Here is an 18,577-nt window from a genome sequence, read left to right on the forward strand (position 1 = left end):
TCATGATCCTCATGGCTCGCTTTCCCAGCCTTCAACCAGAGGTTATTTTTCGCCACCAACCTAAAATGGCTCAGAAGAAAGCTCTCTTTGGTTTAAATCATTAACTACTTTGGCCTGGATATTCTGAGAGGCCCCACTAAATCTCAGCCTTCACAGCAGTTCCTAAAATAAAGCAAAAACAATAGAATAAGATGAAATAGCATAACAATAAATGAAATTAAATAAAATAAATTAGTCTGAGTCACCATTAGTTTTATGACCAAGCTCTTCTGCCGCATTCACAGCTCCCACTTGGGATCAGACCTGTGCTTCTCCATCCTGTTTGGTTTATGCCCAAGGCAATGGCAACACAGCAGTTTATTTCAGCTGAGAATTTGATGCCAGGCTATTCTGGAACTAAGTGAAACTCATCCTCCATAATTACTTTACAATCAGTGAAGAGCTCTTTCTGAGAGTAGCCTGATGTGGTACGAAACACATATGCTTTAAATATTCTGGGCTTGTACTGTGTAACAGCAAGAAAGGACGATGGCCTGGAGAGTGCAAGGTGTTCACTTAAGAGGCCACAGAAGTGCTATGGCTGTGACAGAACGGGCAGAAATAGACCATTTAATCAGTCCTGAGGCTGCTAACAGGGGACCAAAGAAATCCACAGGAGAGCTGGAAAGTTTATGATGTGTGATAAAACATCACTCTCTAGTGCTACATGGAATTTTATTCCAAAAATATATGTACTTTAATAATGATATATCAACCAGTGATTTTATTTCTCTGTTGCGGAAAGAAGGCGAATAGATAATTTATTTGGATCCTCTGGGTGTGCAGGCACTGCCCATAGTGTGTTTAGCAGGGGAAAACCAAAAAGTGCCTTCTGTTTCCAACTACAGTAGTCCACCAAATCCCTCAGGACTCACAACAAAAAGCCATTTTCTCCCTTGCGGAATTTCTGCTTAGTTCCACAATCCTTCCACAAGCTTCTCAAACTACCTCTGCAATCACAAGGTGCTTCTGAATTTTTATCCACCCATTACAATTAACTGTATTCTAATTTCCAGCCTGCATTAACTCAAGACTAATTGATTCCTGTTAAAAGGGAGGAGTTAACTTTTAGCTGATTGAGTTCTTCCAGCCTGATACTTGTCCCTAAGTGTATTTATCAATAGTTGTATTTTGCTGTGCTTTCTTTGGTGGGGCTGAAAAAGAGAAACTGATGTTTATGAAATCCTTTGTTTACAGGAATGAGTGTGTCCCTTCACCGGGGAGCCTAGAATGGGTGTTATGAATGGAGTCCCATATGTCCAATTTCATAAATCACAAGACTGAAATTTAGCAGCAATTTTTAATTGGGGTATAAAATAATAATAATGCAATCAAATATAATAAAGTGGTTACAAAGTGTTATTTGGCAGTGGTTCAAATAAAGCGAAACCGATCGGGGTATGGGGAGGGCTTCTCGCCCTGCCACCTGTATAAAGGGCAGAAGAATCCAAGCACAACTTTCATACTGCATGCTGATACATATTCATCAATAGTTCCTGTAACTCTCCTCCCATTTTTGATTCTTGAAATCTACGTCACTCTACTGCACAGTGCATGCTCCCATTGTTGCTGGGGGGTCTTCTTGTCTCTTTGGGGGTCTTCTTGGAGGAAGGCCGAAGGTCTTCCTCGCTGTCCTCTGAATGACCTGGCAGGTTGCGCATGCACATTGAGCTCGATGCATTTTGTTCCAATTGAGCCTTATTATTTCGTAGGTAAGACAAATATTTTAGGTTCCCTATCTGGAATGGTCCCAATTTTATTCATATTCAAGGTCAATCCTGCTCTGGGAGTTGTCTTCTAACTTCAGTTGATGCCTGTTTTGGTTTGGGAGTCAGTTCCTGATTTCCTCCATTCCCAAGGCCGAATCCAACTCCTGTATCCTGCTTTCCACATGTATTCTTGAAGAAACCCATCTGCTTCATAACACTAATCACATATACTTTTCCAATTATTTTCCCAAATTATTGATATAAGTACAACTTATTCAGCACAAATCACTTCCATTTATCACATGGGTCTGCAGTTTGCTAAAACACAGTATTCTCACATGTAAAAGTTGCTTAATTTTGGCTTGCAGCGAAGGTGATCAGGTACCAGGGCAGGAGTCCTGGTCAGTGAATTCACAAAGCTGCCACTTTGGCGGGGGAGGGCTCAGCTGTGCCAGCGTCCCTCAGCAGCAAAGAGTCACTGTCACCTCCCTCTGCAGACCTGTCTCTGTCACTTTCCTACAGTATTACTACTTTAAAAAAAAAAATTATCCTGGCAGATTTTGACTAGCAAACAGAAGAGCCTTTGGGAGCACTTCCTTCAGTTCTGGTTAAATTCTCTGTGGTGATTGCTGGGTTGCCCTGTCCCTGCCTTGCACTCCATGCCCTACTGCCTTCCTCACACCCTGCTCTGTTTGCCATCTCTAGCCCCTGCACTATTACAGCGAGTTCTTGCAAGTTCTGAGCTCTGCTGGGCAGGGCACAGCCCTACTCCACCCCTCCGTCCGCCCCTGTCCCAAATCTCACATATCTCCTGTATCAGGACAATGCCAGCAGTGAACCTGTGGCATCTGGAGGGGCACAAACTCCAGCTGGCGCATTCAGCACCATAAAAGCCCCCAAGCTGGGGCTGGAGCTAGAGAAGATATCTCCCACTCATAGATTTAGTATATTTGGGCCTGCATTGTATTTGCTCCCCACAAATATTCAGTGAAAATGAGATTAACAGTAAAAATATTTGCTAAGAAAGCAAACAAAGTAATTATTGCTGCATGTTTGTGGAGCAACAAAGCGTTGGAAGGGGCACATGTTCCCCAGACACTGTGCTGGCCACAGCCAACAGCTCCATGTAGGACAAGAGTGTAAATTCCAGCTCCATGTGGGACAAGAGTGCAAATTCCAGCTCCCTTTGTATCCTGAGAAGGTCCAATGACATCTACATCTCCTCCATCGCTGCTCCCCTTCCTGGGAGGATGGTGAGGGGTTGCCCCCATGGCACTGCCCTCCAGGGCTGTGTGCCAGAGCGAGCCTGGGAGACACCACAGCAGCACTCAGACAGGGCTAAGATAATTTTTGTCTGGTTTTATTTTGCACCTGAGCTGAGCAGTGACAAGGACACCAAATCTCCCAAACCCTTCCCTGATGGCGGCTGATGCCGCCGCCACCACTGCTGCCTCACACAGACAGTGGGGCTCCTTCCACCGCTCCCGGGCTCACAAAGAGCTTCTGCTTAGATTTGGTTTTAATAAAAAATGAGCCTGTGTGTCACTGTGCAGCCGACCTTCCCCTGGCCAGAGGGGACTCTGTGCCTGCCAGCTGCAGCTGGTGCCATGCCAAGTTGTCCTTCTCCATCCTCCCATCCTCCCATGGTGGGGCAGGAGTGAGGTGCTTCGCTGAGATCCTCCCCCAGGCATTTTGCCACCATTTTCTTTTTTTACCCAGCAATGCATAAACTCAGAAACTAAACAAGTGAGCAGGTTCCTGCCCCGAGCAAAGTAGTGATAAGGAATGCAGCACAGCTGCAACACACTGGCTCTCCGCCTCATCTTAGCAGCTCAAAAGACATTTTCCACAGACCTTTTCAATTTTGCAAGGAGGTTTCGGGACAATTAAATGATCAGTGAACTTTGCTTGGTGTTGAGAGGAATAGTGGATTTGTCTTTACAAACAAGCTGTGGGTCTGCTGGTAGATAAAACTAGCACTGGGAGATAAAAGAAACAATGGGAAGGATTCCACTGATTGATGAATGGAAAAAGATATTTGCTTTTACAAATAAACTTTAGGTTTGCTGATAAATTAAATTAGACATTGACAGATGAAAGAAACAATGGGGGAAAACCCTAAATTCCATAAGAATTAAAAATTAAAAGGGAGGGTTATACATTAGAGGGAAATCTCTGGTACCAGGCATATTGGGAAGTCTGTACCTCTCAAGTACCTCAGCCAGTGGGGAAAGAGAGAAGGGAAATGTGGCTGGGAAATTAAGATAAAAGATAAAAAGATTAAGATAAAAAGGAGGCTGTGTCCTCCAAAAATTGGAGAGACCTCAGGGGAATGCCCCATGGCCTCACCCTTTATTCGAATAAAGAAAAAGGACTCCTCTGTCTCCTTTTTTGACATAAGCCTCTGATGTTTGTGGATTAATTTTCCTGACAAGCTGGGGGCTCGGGCCGGGATCTTTCCACGGGAGCCTCACCCAGCTTTGGTGATCAGCTCCCCTTGGGTTCCCGAGACTGGCAGATGAGTGGCGGACCAGGGGGTGTCTGTGAAGAGTCCACAGGGAAGGAACACTGAAAATCTCACCGGCGAGTAAAATGGGATCTTCGGGGAGCAAACCTGGGAGGGCATCATGGACGGTAGCACAGGTAAAACAAGGTTCCCATGGAGGTTTGCAGGGTTAAAGCCGGGAAGGGGCCCTGGCAAAAGGGATGACGATCCCATAATACCCCCAGAGAGTCCTTTGGGGAGAATGCTGAGGTTTTGGAACAGGCATTCACCCAGAGATAACTATAGAGATCATGGTAAAATATTGTTATCTTGTGTAGCCAGAGTATAAGTTGCTGAAGGGGCTTATATGGCCATCTTCTGGAACAGATAGAATTTGTGTTGCATTTTGTGGAGATATTTAGAGGATAATTGGAAAGGATGGATTGAAAGGGAATGTGGATTGATATAGATTAGACAAGCAACAGGAGAAATCTATGTGTTAAGTAAAAAAGGGAGGAAGAGGAAAACAGTGAGGATTGGGATGCAAGTCCCCTGTATCCTCACCTGCTGGAGCAAGGGGATCAGGGAAATGCTGTTCCTACGGCCTCACCTGAGAATAATGATGGTGTGGGGGGAGGGCAGCAGCATATTGTATCTCTCCCTAGAATTAGAAGAGGAACTGAATTTAGGACATCACAAGCCCCTTGGACCCAAGAGACAGGGGTACACCAGATGCCACACTGCCAAGTTCCTTTGGGAGGTCAAGGAGGAGGGTTTGGGTTTGTAATTGTACCACTTACTACCCAGGATATAAGAAGGTTGAAAAAAAAGAATTACCTCCATATTTGGATGATCCCATAGGGGTGGGGGAAAAGATAGAGGAATATTTGGGAAATGCAGATTATACATGGAAGGATTGGGATTTTCTTTTGGGGATTTTATTTGCAGAAAATATTAAGAGAGTTTACTCCACCTTCAGGAGTTAGGTTGTTGCAGTATGTGGATGATTTGCTTTTATCAGGGGAACATGAAAACGTGTTTGAGGAGGCTACTGTAAAGCTGCTTAACTTTCTTGCTAAAAAAGGACTTAGAGTGTCCAAAAAGAAGGCCCAGTTGGTGGGTTTAAAAAAAAAAAAAAAAAAAAAAGGTCAAATATTTGGGACACATTCTGACTGGGGAGTTGATCCAGAAAGAATACAAGGGATTTTACAAGTACCATTACCCCATACAAGGAAAGGAGTTGTGGCAGTTTTTGGGGTTAGTGGGGTGCTGCAGAGTATGGATTGAGGATTTCTCTGTTGTGGCCAGACCTTTGTGTGACTTTTTAACCAGGATAGTCCTGGTGTCAGAAGGAGAGCAAAGCTTGGGAGAATTGGAGGATGGGTTGGTTGATGCCCCAGTCTTGGCTCTTCTGGACTCGGAGGGGGAATTTGAATTATACATGGATGTTAAACAGGATCATGCTAAAGGAATTTTGGTGCAAGAGTATGGGGGACCACCGAGGCCTGTTGCTTTTTTTCTAAGCGGTTAGAGCTGGTGGCCGGAAGCTGGCCCCATTGTCTGCTGAACTGTGCAGCCACAGCTCTGGTGGTGGCTGAAGGCTGACAAGGGGAGGGTGTTGAAGTTTCATATCAGATTAAAGCTTTGTTAGCTGAGAGGGCCTCTAAGTGGATGACCAGCGCTCAGTTGTTACAGTGTGAATCTTGTTTGATGGAACAGAAGGATTTAGAATTTGGAAGTAGGGAGGGGTTTAACCCAGCCTCATGTTTGGGCGGCCCTGGGGAGGGAGGCCAAGAGGAGACCCATGGCTGTGTTGGGGTGGTTGGCCTCCGGACCCGGCTGGGGAGGGTTTTTGGATGCTCCCAGGCCTGAGGGAGAAAATGTGTTTATTGATGGGTCTTCAGGGGTGATAGAACGGAAACTATTTACAGGATATTCTATCGTGAATGGAAGGCAATTAAAGGAAGGGGGGAGGTTACCGCCCAGCTGGTCAGCTCGGACAGCGGAGCTGTATGCCCTCGTGAGAGCCTGTGAATTATACGGGCACAAAACAGGGAATGTTTTTACTGATTCTAAGTACGCATATGGGGTGATATATGGATTTGAGAAAATATGGGAAGAAAGAGGTTTTATTAACCTGCAGGGGAAAGAGACGTTAGCTCATGAGAGCTTAATCTCTCGCCTATTGGAGGTGATGAATTTACAAAAAACAAAAAACAAAAAACAAAAAAAAAACCAAAAAAAAAAAAAAAAAAAAACCAACCCCCCCAAAACAAACAAACAAAAAAAAAACAAACAAAAAAAACACCAAAAAAAAAAAAAAACCCCAAACATATCAAGGGGGCACCAGGCAGGGTGCTGGGAGGAGGTAACAGGAAACCGACTGGCTGATGAAGAGGCTCAGAAAGCTGCATTGTTGCCAAAAATATCTAAGATCCTCCCTTTGCTCTCTTCTGCACCACTGCCAGAGAAACTGTCTTTTCCACCAGAGGAACCTGAGATAATTAAAAAGACTGGGGCAGAGGAAAGAAGGGATAATTGGTTTACAAGGGATGGTAAGCAGTGGATACCAAAAGCTCTGGCCTTACAATTATTAAAAGAACATTATGAAGGGACTCATTGGGGCTCTCGAGGACTGGCAGAATCCTTCCTCAAAACGTATGCTGCTGTGGGTTTTTTTACTCTGGCAAAGCAGGCTATTGAGGGTTGTTTTATTTGTGCTAAAACAAATAACAGAGTTACAAAGAAACTTGCCAGGGGAGGGAGGCCTTGGGCTATACGTCCCTTCCAGAGATGCCAGGTAGATTTTACTGAAATGCCCGGAGTGGCAAGATTTAAATGTCTTCTGGTAATAGTGAGTCAGTTAACAGGGCGGCTGGAAGCATTTCCAGCCGTTTCAGCAACTATAGGATCCGTTATTAAAGTATTTTTGGAACAAATAATTCCAAGATATGGGATTGTGGAAGCAATAGACTCAGATAACGGAACTCATTTTACAGGGAAAATTGTTCAAGGAGTTATGGCTGCCTTAGGGATACAATGGAATCTCCATACCCCCTGGCACCCCCAGAGTTCAGGCCGGGTTGAGAGGAGGAATGGAGAAATAAAGAAACACCTCCTGAAGCTGCTGATAGAAACTAAGATGCTGTGGGTACGACTCTTGCCACTGGCTTTGGCAAAAATAAGGGCCAGACCCAAGGGAGATATTCAATTATCTCCCTTTGAATTGATGTTTGGAATTCCTTACCCTTGTAATTCTCAGCCTAGGTGGGGGGGGGGGGGTAGAGATAAGTGATGTATATTTGAAACAATATGTGGCCAGGATACTATCTCTTGTGAAATCTTTTCTACAGGAAGCTCAGCTGGCACAGCCCCTGCCTCTGGACTTGCTGTTCACCACATCCATCCAGGAGATTGGGTCCTAGTTAAGGAGTGGAAAGAAGCACCCCTGGTGATGAAGTGGTGTGGACCTTTCCATGTGTTACTGACCAGAGAAACAGCCGTCAAGACAGCTGAACACAGGAGGACCCATCACACTTGGGTCAAGGTCTCTGAAGCCCTGGAGATTTGGACATCTCAGCGGGAGGAGAAGGATGGGAAGCCGCAACTGACACTCCGCAGGGGTGAACTGGAGCAGCAGCCAGTGCATCGACATCGGGGGAATCCCTGTGTGCCTACTCAGACTGCCTGGTGAAATAGTCTGTGTGGGCATCTCTGCTCTTGGACCTCCAGTCACTGGGGCCAATCCTCGCTGTCATTGTTTTCTTTATGTTAAGCTGTTTCTGTGCCTTCTCTCACCACAGGTGGTGTGGAAGATAACATGAAAGTGAAAATTAGGTTAGAAGATTACATTACACCATTAGAATGTTTCTCTTAATAATCTTACCCTTATATTGTCCGTTAGGTTGGGGCCAAAAGTGGGAAAATAATTTTTATCACTTTGGGAGAAGTAGCAAAAACCTTTAACCTTAGCAATTGTTGGGTCTGTGGAGGGCCAGAGGGATCTGAAAGTTGGCCATGGGTGGCCAGCCCAGTCGGGCCTAAATGGTGGGTTAGCACCCTGAGTGAGGTCCATAATGGAAGAGGATTTTGGGATGAAGAAGGAAGTCCATGGAAGAGCTTAATTCTTCTGAAAGAGGCATTTATTGTCTAAATAGAACAGGGAACATATATGTGGGAAAAAGTGTTTGTGACTGGACTTTATCTTTGGGTTTAGATTGTTTGACCCCAACTGCTCCCCTTATGAGTGTTCCAGATATAAAGGCAGATGGAATCAAAGGCCTGTTAAGCTCACTAATCGTAGCTGGGTAAGGTGTTCCTTCCATAATTACAATGGAAAGGTGGTGGTCCAAACTAGGAAAGGATGGGAATGGGACATGTTTTGTGGTTACCTGGTGGACTATGGGTTAAAAAAATGCTTTTTTCCTCATATGTGCTGTGGCAACTCTAATCTTTTTACCATACACAATCCCTTGCTTAGTACAACTTATTCAACATGTGATCAAAGGGGTGCAGATAATAGCCATGCCTACTGATCCAGAGATGGCTACAAAAGGGCAGAAACTGATGTCTCTGCAAATAATTGCAAAACCAAAAAAGGACGCAGGAACAGAAAATTAAGTTAATGATAACTAAAATTTGTAAAGACAATTATTAAAAATAAAAGAGGAGGGATTGAGAGGAATAGTGAATTTGTCTTTACAAACAAGCTGTGGGTCTGCTGGTAGATAAAACTAGCACTGGGAGATAAAAGAAACAATGGGAAGGATTCCACTGATTGATGAATGGAAAAAGATATTTGCTTTTACAAATAAACTTTAGGTTTGCTGATAAATTAAATTAGACATTGACAGATGAAAGAAACAATGGGGGAAAACCCTAAATTCCATAAGAATTAAAAATTAAAAGGGAGGGTTATACATTAGAGGGAAATCTCTGGTACCAGGCATATTGGGAAGTCTGTACCTCTCAAGTACCTCAGCCAGTGGGGAAAGAGACAGGGAAATGCGGCCAGGAAATTAGGGTAAAAAGGAGGCTGTGTCCTCCAAAAATTGGAGAGACCTCAGGGGAATGCCCCATGGCCTCTCCCTTTATTCGAATAAAGAAAAAAGACTCCTCTGTCTCCTTTTTGGACATAAACCTCTGATGTTTGTGGATTAATTTTCCTGACAGTGTTAAGGTACAAAACTCAGCTAAGGAGCTGAAGTGGAGTCAGACTGGATATTTTGGAATACAGCGGGAATCAGGTCTATCTGATCCCGCATATTAGAAAAACAAGGCACAGGGAACAGACTGCTGCTTTCAGTTGACTTAATTAGTTTATACACTGAAACTATGAATAAAGAGGCTGTGCAGTTCTTTGGCTTCAGTAGTAACCCCACAACCATGACAACAGCGAAGCATTGCTGATCACCATGACAAAGAGCCGAGGACTGCTGCCACTGAGAGCCAGCTCCGGCCCATCAGGCATTCGGTGTGAGTGGAAAAACCCACCCTGAAAAACAGGCCCTGAAAAACTCACCCCGCCACTGCTGTACTCCACGCTCCAGTTCTAGTCCCCTGCAAAAATCAGTGTTTGGGAACAGATTTGGGCAGCTCACACATGTCCATGTCATTTCATGAACAGTAACAGGAGTATCTAGTGAAGCCAGGATGTAACACAGAGGTTTCTTAAAAAATAGAGATTTGAATAGTTAGAGGCCTGTAACAGAATGCTGTGCCTCTGCCTGCCCCAAGCTCCCAGCCTGGCACAGGGGAATTCTCCAGGCTCCAGCCCACATCTTGAACATTTTGTCCTAGATCTGATTCAAAAAGACAATAAAAAAAATTTCTCTGTTTGCTCCCAGCCCTTCCCTCTGGTTCACTCCGTGGTAAGAGACAGGCTGAGCAGTGAGTTGGCAGTCACAGGGATGACATTGTCACAGGGTGTACAGGCATGCATCCCCTCCAAAGCCCAGAGTATCCTTTTCTATCCTGGTGCCCTCATGGAACAGCCCCAGCTCCCCGAGACCCTTTCCCCAGGGTGGGCACAGCCCCTTGGGATGCTCCAGCTTTGCAGAACAAGGAGGGGAGGAAAGAAGAAAGGGGAACTTTGCTTTTTCATCTGGAAAAGGTCATCTCAGGCTGTCCCCCCACTGGGGTCCAGCAGGGACCCCCTGGCCCAGCTGAGCTCCCCACTCACTTGCCCACTGGTGGCCAGCACAGTCCCACCTGCCCTGCACAGGGACCATCACTCCTGGGGACACTGTGTGTGTCACTAGAGCCTGAGCTGCTGATGCTGAGCACAGTCAAAAGTTTACCCAGAGAGATTAAATAAAGAAAATAAACAGTGCTGTGAGAAAGGCACGGAATTGAGGCACTTTCCCACAGGACCAACTCCGCATGTGTGTGAATGGAGATGAAGCACCCAGGGAAGGGAGACAACTCAAAGCATCTCAGAGCTGATTAAAAAGAGATGGAGAGCCCAGCCTGGCTCCAAGAGGGTCCCACACCTCTGGAACAGGGGCACAGCTCCACTCTGGGCACTTCTAATTCAGCTGGAGCTGGACACAGGAAACCTGCTCATAGTGTCAGCTCCAGCTGAAGTGGAGCATTTGGGTTTGCTTTGCAGCAATTGTGTTTTCCCATGAAGAAACCATCCAGGCAAGTGATTTCCAATTTTCCTTGTCTGCTTTTGTAATAAGAGGTGGTAGAAAACAGTGAAGAATAATCATATAATCACAGAATGGTTTGTGTTTGAAGTGACCTTAAAGCTCTTCTAATTCCAACCCCCTGCCAGAGGCAGGGAGACCTTCCAGTAGGTAGAAGGAAATAGAAGGAAAAGGACAAATAGAAGTCTCCAACTGCTGAACTCTACAAGTTGCATGTCCCTTTGCTTGGCTTTGCTCATCAGTAAACAGAAATATTCTGCATTGCTAATTGTCATCTTCTTCATATCATCTCTCAGTGTTGAATAAATGTAAAATAAATACAGAAATATGCTCCTAGAATCCTACTGCAAGAGCAAATGGGATACTGCCAGTGATTTTTAGTGTGTTCATCGTTTCTCATGTGTGAGAGCAAACCCACAGGGAGGGTGTTGGGAGGAGAGTGTCTTCTTCCAGATGCCTTCTCCCATCCCTGCATCACCAGCCAGCACGGGGACACAGAAAGTTCATTCTGCCACCAATAAGCGGCACAGCAATGCAGAGCTCCACTGACACCAGTTTATGGTTTAAAAAAAAAAAAAACAGTGCATGCTCTAAGAAGGATAATAAACACAAGTTACCTCCCAAAGTGCCCCCAAACAAAAGGTTTAGGGTTGCAAAGCCCTATGGGGTCCCCAAGCCATCCCTCTCCCAAAGCACACACCACTGAGTCCAGCAGCTCACGTGCCATCAGCAAACACTTGAGAATGATGCATTTTGACATTTTTAACTGGCTCTGCATTTCCATGAGTGTGTTACAAGCCCCTGGAATCCCTGTTAAACATCCAGCAGCCTCAAACATCTCCACATGCACCCAGGCATCACATCAGTCTCTCACCAAATGTATTCCCTCTTTTACTTTCCAGAAACTCTCCTGCTCAGATAACTAAAGCATTGAGAAACTGCACAGAAAAGAAACCATTTAAACATTCTCTAAAGTCTTACAGAAACTGCAAAAATCTAGAGGGGATTTGAAACATTTCCAGTCTTCCCTGCCCCTCAAATCAGCAGCCACCCAAACACTTCATTGCTTCAGCAGCCCCTGAAGCCACAGGGAACTAAGCTGTGCTTTCAACATTTGCAGGAATTTCCTTCCATTGCCATAAACCCCCAGTACTCACATCTTCTTCTTCTCCAGCAGGGAGGCTGGGATGAAACATTGGGACCACAGAATCCTGGGATGGTTTGGGTTGAAAGGGACTTTACAAGCCATCCTTTCACACCCCTGCCATGGCAAGGACACCTTCCAGTGTCCCAGGCTGCTCCAAGCCCTGTCCAGTCTGGCCTTGGACACTGCCAGGGATCCAGGGGCAGCCACAGCTGCTCTGGGTACCCTGTGCCAGGGCCTCCCCACCCTCCCAGGGAACAATGTCTTCTTAGAATCCAATCTAAATTTATTCTTATTTAGTTTAAACCTGTTCCCCCTCACAGAACCATGGGGTGAATTAGCGGATCCCATTCAGTGGTTCATCCCAGAGGAGCTCAGGGACCCTTAACCGCTCCAAAGTATAGAGCAAGCAGCAAACACAGGGGTACCCTCCCAGAGGGACAAGTCCTTCAGAGGAGAGATTATCCAAAGCTAGGTGGGCTGGGCAGATGTGGGGAGCAGCCACCAGCCAGGGCTTGCTGCAGCTTCCACTCCTGAACCTTAATCCTGGTGCTAATCCTTCTTTTTAATCTGAATATTAATAGAATATTTATAAAATGTTGATTTGGAGACAGAGGCCCCTTGGTTTCCTGCAACTGTGGAGGAGCTTAACGGTCTGTAGAAGCAGTGGAGAGGTTCAGAACAATTGATGAAGGAAGTTCTGGACCCCAGGAGACCCTGCAAGGGATTTCCCTGGAGAAAACCATCTTTTAAACTCGGGAATAAAAATCTGTGATGAAGGCACAGTACTTTGTTTCTGTGATCACTGGAGTAGTGACTCATCCCTGGAAAAGCACCTCGGGGACAAGACACCCTGTCCCCCCACTCAGCAGGGAGCTGCACTCCCAGCCAGGGAAAAGAGAACCATAAGAGAAACAGGAAGGTGCCCCACTCACCTCGGTCCCCCTTCTCCCCCCATTAGGGAAGGGACAGAGGTTGGTACCTCCTGTGAGCAGGGAAGCCCAAGGCCAGCAATGATTTACCACTCACCAGTCCCTGCTCCTGGTGCAGGTGGATCCATCCCATTTCCTCAGAAAAAGGCCAGGAGGCACCTCAGAGAAGCAGAAAATTAACACAAATATGTATATTTTGGCCCTGGGGCTTCAAAATTCTGAATTAACCAAATGTTTGAATGGTTCTGGAGCTTTACATGTACCTCCACCTGTGCTCTCCTCACCCCTGCTGGTGGATAGGAGGGGCCACGGTGGAAAGGAAATAGGGAACAATAGAATCAAAATAAGATTTATTACTTAGAACCAAGATTTGGAAGAGACAGACATGGCAGATAACAACAAAAAAAGAATGCCTGGCTCCAGCTGCGAGGGAGGGTGGTATTGAGAGGCTGATGGGCAGGGGAGGCTCCTGTGGCTCTGGTACCAAAAACAAGAGCGAGGGTGAGAACAGCCTGGGCTGGGAATGCAGGGGGAACAAGGGAGGCCCGTGGGTGCAGAGACTTTGGGGGCCAGATGTAACAGCAGGAGCAGCATTTTCCCACTTCTTAGGACAATGCTAACCCATCTTTCTGAAAATCAGGTGAGTAGTCCTTGGATAAATGGTTACTCATGAGATTATTGCTACGAACTACTCTGTCCATCACCTCAGTCCATGAGACAGCTGAAAGCCACCACCAGTGAACCCAGAGAAAGAAACCCCCACTGCATCGGTTTAGATCTTTGAAGGCATTTTAGAGTCTTAAAAATGGCTCCAATTACCCACTCATATTTGGAAGTATTTTAGTCTTACATTTAAAATCAGCAGTGACTTGAGACTGTATTTAAATCTGGCGAGAAAATGTGGCCAGACTATGAGAAAAAGAGAGAGGTAAAAAGGGAAGTGACAAGCAGACTCATTTCCCGGGAAGGATCCGGAGGTTTGTAACTTGATTTAAGTTGATTTAAAATAGAATCTCATCTTTAAAAAAGAACTGTGAGAAATTTAAATGGAACTGGAACTTCTCTTTCTCATATGCATGCCTAGTTTATCACTTGGAAAATTGCTTAAATGACAATTAACTGTGTGAAACAAAAAGCATTTGAAGGAGTGCCTCTTCCTCTTCCTCCCTCTTCTCCATCTGCTGCTCACGGAAACCTGGCTCACAACAGAAGGGAACAATTTGGAACAAAATCCTTTTCCCCCAAAATAATTCTCCTTTATTTTTTATTGCATAACATTTTTGTATTTCCAACTATAAATAAAAAAATGGTTAGAAAGAAGTTACAAAATAGCGTTGAATGGACCAGAACAGCACAGAATTCCTCACACACGATAAATCATTTCCCATCTTCTTCTTCCTCCTCTTTGGCCGTGGCAGGGCCTTGCACTTGGCACTGTAGCTGTGGGGGCCACATGTCAGTCACTGATGGTCTCATTTTCAGAATCTAAAAGAAAAAAATCCATATATGGATTTCACATCTAGGAAAACCCAAACCAAACCCAAAAAGGCCATGTGAGCTAGGGCACCTCAAGTGTGTGAGAGGTGCTGCTGCCAGAGCGCAATCTGGTCCCACTCCCTGGAAACAGGGACAGAGCTGGGATGGGTGCTTGTGCTGAGAGCTCAGGTGTGTAAACCATTTCTTTTGGTGGCAGAACCTCGGCACCTCACAGGGTCCTCAGCCCAGAGCTCTCATTCCTGTGGGGGGAAACCCAGGCTCCCAGGAGGCAGAGATGGAAAGAGCCAGCAGAGACAGCCGGCGTTTGGCTCAGTTTGCTGGGAGGAGGGGAGATGGATGTGAGGTTGTGTGCAGGTGTCAGGGGAGGGTGGTTTTGCCAGGGCAGGTCGTGGCACCGGATCCCACACCTGCAAGCTAGGCTCCCTTGTCCAAGCCTTGGATCACAGGATCACAGAATGGTTGGTTTGGAAGAGACCTCCCTGCAGCAGGGCCACAGAGATGCTGTGCCCCACCCTGGCAGGGATGGGATCCATCCACTGCCACAGGAGCAGAGCACAGGGAAGGTGCTTGGACAGACATGAAGGGCACAGCAATGACAGAACCAGCGTAAAAGGCAAGGGAGGTGCCGAGAGCAGCACATCACTGAGGCAGCAGCAGCACAGGCTGTCACCTTGTGTTCCCCAGCCTGCACCACATGCCCACCACATGCACTGGCCACGCTGGGGACATACTGGGGGACATGCACCCCGGAGACAGACAAACACGTGCATACTGCTGTGGAGGGGCAGCACAGACAGGTCTGACAGAGCAGACAGCTTTGGGAAGCGCTCAGAGCTCATGCAGGGAGTCCCTGGAGCAGTGGGGGAGGCAGGAGACGCTGACGCTGGGGATAGCGCGCGGTGCAGGCGCTGCCAGGATCTGGCACAACTTCTGCTGTGTCTCTGTGGTCTGGGCTTTGTGTTTGTTAGATGCAACCCTAACTTCCTCCCTCCTGTATTGCCTGCTCTGCCTGTTCATGGGAAGAATTGACTTTTAAGGGAAGGAAAAGCATGTCTTCCTCATAATTCCTTCCTGAGCTTCTGATCAACATCAGCTCTGAAGATCTGCCTGGATCTACCCAAACACCTGCTCATGGTGGATAACCAGCATTTGGCATGGAGTTTCATCCAGGAAAATAGGACAAAATTAACTATCCTCAGGTAACTGGGAAAAAAAAAAAATCTGGCAGCCACAACACCCAGAGCAGAGCCAGCTTCCCAGGCACTTAGCTCCTAAAACAAACCCCAACAGGTCCTCAGCCATGGGCAACCAGCCCACTTCTTACTCCAGGCTCAGTCAACCTGAGCTTTCCCAGGCTGGGTGGGCAGCAGTGCTGGAGAGGATGGGGAGTACAGTCACCCACAAGTTTGCTCGGTGACAGCAGAACTGTGGGAAAAGGCAGCCATGGCACACCCTGTAGTTGCTGCCTAACAGGGACAAAGATACCAGATTCAGTCTGTCTAGTCTGATAAACAAACTAGATATGCTGAGGAAGTTTTTACTTTATTTGCAAAGTCATTAAAAAAAAAAACCAACACCAGAGTAAATACTTTTTGGGGCTATTTTATGTCAGACATGAAGAATCCCCATTTGAAAAAGACTGGCAGCTGGTTATTTCCTTCTAAATCTCCTAAGTTTTTACAAGGTGTCAGGGCCCTAAATGCCTCACAAAAACTGCAACAGGCCCAGAGAAGTCCCCTGAAGAGTGTCTGGAGAGACTCTCATCATCCCCAGCTCTTCAAAAGCCACAGTGCCACAGCTGGTGCTCAAGTGGTGCCTCAGTCATGAAAGGCAAAGTGTAGGGATGTGCTCCATTCTGAGAGGAAAAAACAATCCTAACTTTCCCCTCTACCTTGTGACTACAACAATGCGCTCAATATTCACTATGCATTCACCCTGCTGCACAAAGAAATTCATCCAAGTGCTCTATGCTTACCAGATTTGGAAAAATCAAGAGCTTCTCACAAGAATTTCACTGTTGTAACAGATATTTTATCAAATCATAGGGCATTGTCTATGAACAGCTTCTCCACAATGACCAAGTGAGCCCTAAAGCTTCCTGAGACTTTGTGTGTCAGACTGAAACAGCCTTGATAGGACACAACTACCCCTGAGAAGGGAGCAGAGAGAGAATCACATCATTCCCAACAGTAGCCACCTCCTGGTCTGAGCCTGACTTCCACCTGAATCAGGTGTAAGTGATCTCTGTGCTCACACAGTCAGCAGTGCAGCACATCCAGACCCCTCTGAGCAACAAATTTCTTCATAAAGCAGAATTTGTAGCCTGACAGCCCCTAAAATCTATCTCATTACACTGCACTTCTGGAGCCCTGCAGCAGCATGGTTTGGTGAATCTACAGGGATCACTCCATAGCCAGAAATGTTGCCCCTGCCAAAAGGCACACATGAGTCACAGCACAATTCCCACCAGATCAACAAACTGGGGTATTCATTTCTAGGGTATTCAGACAGGAAACTGACTGTCAGGGATAAAATTGTAACAGAGATCAGCACATCAGACAACTCCACTGAAGCTCAGTCTGCCCAAGCACCAGTCAGGTGCCCAACACCACAAACCACTGAGGTGCTCCTCAAGGACTCAATCCATGATAAATAATCATAGCCAGAAATAACACACAATCATGGTTTTGTGGTTTTATAAAATCAATCCCATATCAAACATTCATCCAGCCATGACAACAAGAGCGTGATCTCCTTGTCATATGCTCTGTAGAGAGATCGTGCCCACACTGTCCCACAGGAATTGCCCAAAATCAGGACAGAGGAGGGCAGACACAGAATTGGAGAAGGCAAAGAAACCTCACTGTACATGACACACAGTCAGAAACTGTTTCACATGTGACTGTCTCTGAGCCAACAATTTCAACAGCATCCATGGAAAACTTGGGGGTAACTAGCTGGTAGCAAGGCAGAAAACAAGGCAAGCTTTTGCCAAAATAGCTGGTACCTGATTATTAACATCGATCTCACTCCAAAAGCCTTGAACCTTTTCCTACATTACAGTGGGGGTGGTAGGGAGAGTGGGGATGACAGGCAAAGCAATACTGACATCATATAAATTTTAGAAGGGATACTTCTGGTTAAAACTCTCCAAAGCCAACTTCCAAGGCATGTGTGAGGACAGATTTTTTTCCTGCTCAAATATGCACAAGCTGAACAAAATCAACACAGACCCACAAAACATCCATGGGGCTTCTCTGGAAAAACTCTGCATGTTCCCAGACCAGACAGTAATGCACTGGGATAATGAAAAATGCTTGAAGGGAAAGAGCTACCATTGGCAAAGCCAAGTTAAACTAATGATTCAAAGTATTAGTGATTTCCTTCCACAAACACCTAACAGCAATACCTGCCCCTGGAGGAAGAAGCTCATTTCAGGAATCCTGTCTCTTAACACCCTGCTCCCAACACAGGTAACTCTGCAGGAGCACAGAGAATGCCACATCTCACCCATTCAGTCCCCTGTCTTGCCCTCAGCTAATGTCAAGGATTTCAGAGAAAAGTAGAAGGCACAGACGGAGCACTGTAAAGACAGATAGGGAGTAATGGTTAAGTAATCACAGAGTCCAAGAATGGTTTAAGTTGGAAGGGACCTTAAAGCCCATCTCACCCCACTCCTTGTCCTGGGCAGGGACACCTTCCACTATCCCAGGCTGTTCCAAGCCCCATCCAACATGGCCTTGGACACTTCCAGGGATCCAGGGGCTGCCACAGCTTCTCTGGGCAACGTTTCTTCTTTAAAACACCTTCTTAAAGATCTTTTTTTTCTTTTTTAAAGGAATTAAAAAAATATTCTCTTTTTAAAGTTGTGGACTGGAGACAAGAGTTAAACACGAAAACAATCTGCAAGGGCCCGATTATTCTTTTGAGTGAAATCTGTTCCAGGGAGGTTGAATCCAGATTTGCAAAAGAGCCTTAAACCACTGCAGTGTTCCTCCCTGACATCTCCAGTGCCCAGCTTTGCATCCCTGTGGCAGATGAGCAGTGCCAATGGCAGCAGCTCCTCTCCATGTCCAGTCTTACTCCAAGCAAGCTGGGAATGCAGTGGGAAAGCAGGATGT

At 46.1% G+C, this 18,577-nt stretch overlaps 1 protein-coding gene and 1 long non-coding RNA gene across 4 annotated transcripts in view; one reads left to right on the plus strand and one right to left on the minus strand.

Annotated features, from left to right (window-relative positions):
• LOC128794381 (uncharacterized) overlaps positions 1–11,245 on the plus strand; it is a 33,521-nt gene extending 22,276 nt beyond the window's left edge. For both annotated transcript variants that reach the window (XR_008433069.1, XR_008433068.1), the window contains one exon: positions 7,587–11,245. This is a non-coding gene — a long non-coding RNA (uncharacterized LOC128794381). The remainder of the gene's footprint in view (positions 1–7,586) is intronic.
• Positions 11,246–14,209: 2,964 nt separating this feature from the next.
• The window catches only part of WNK2 (WNK lysine deficient protein kinase 2), a 93,407-nt gene continuing 89,039 nt past the window's right edge, over positions 14,210–18,577 (minus strand). Inside the window, exon 28 of one of the 2 annotated variants that reach the window (XM_053954171.1) lies at positions 14,210–14,444. In XM_053954171.1, coding sequence (XP_053810146.1) covers positions 14,337–14,444 — 108 coding nt within the window. In that variant the 3' untranslated portion in view covers positions 14,210–14,336. The remainder of the gene's footprint in view (positions 14,445–18,577) is intronic. The other variant, XM_053954174.1, reaches the window with a different exon arrangement.

The sequence above is a fragment of the Vidua chalybeata genome, chromosome 12, assembly GCF_026979565.1.
Source record: "Vidua chalybeata isolate OUT-0048 chromosome 12, bVidCha1 merged haplotype, whole genome shotgun sequence".
NCBI classification, from domain to species: Eukaryota; Metazoa; Chordata; class Aves; order Passeriformes; family Viduidae; genus Vidua; species Vidua chalybeata.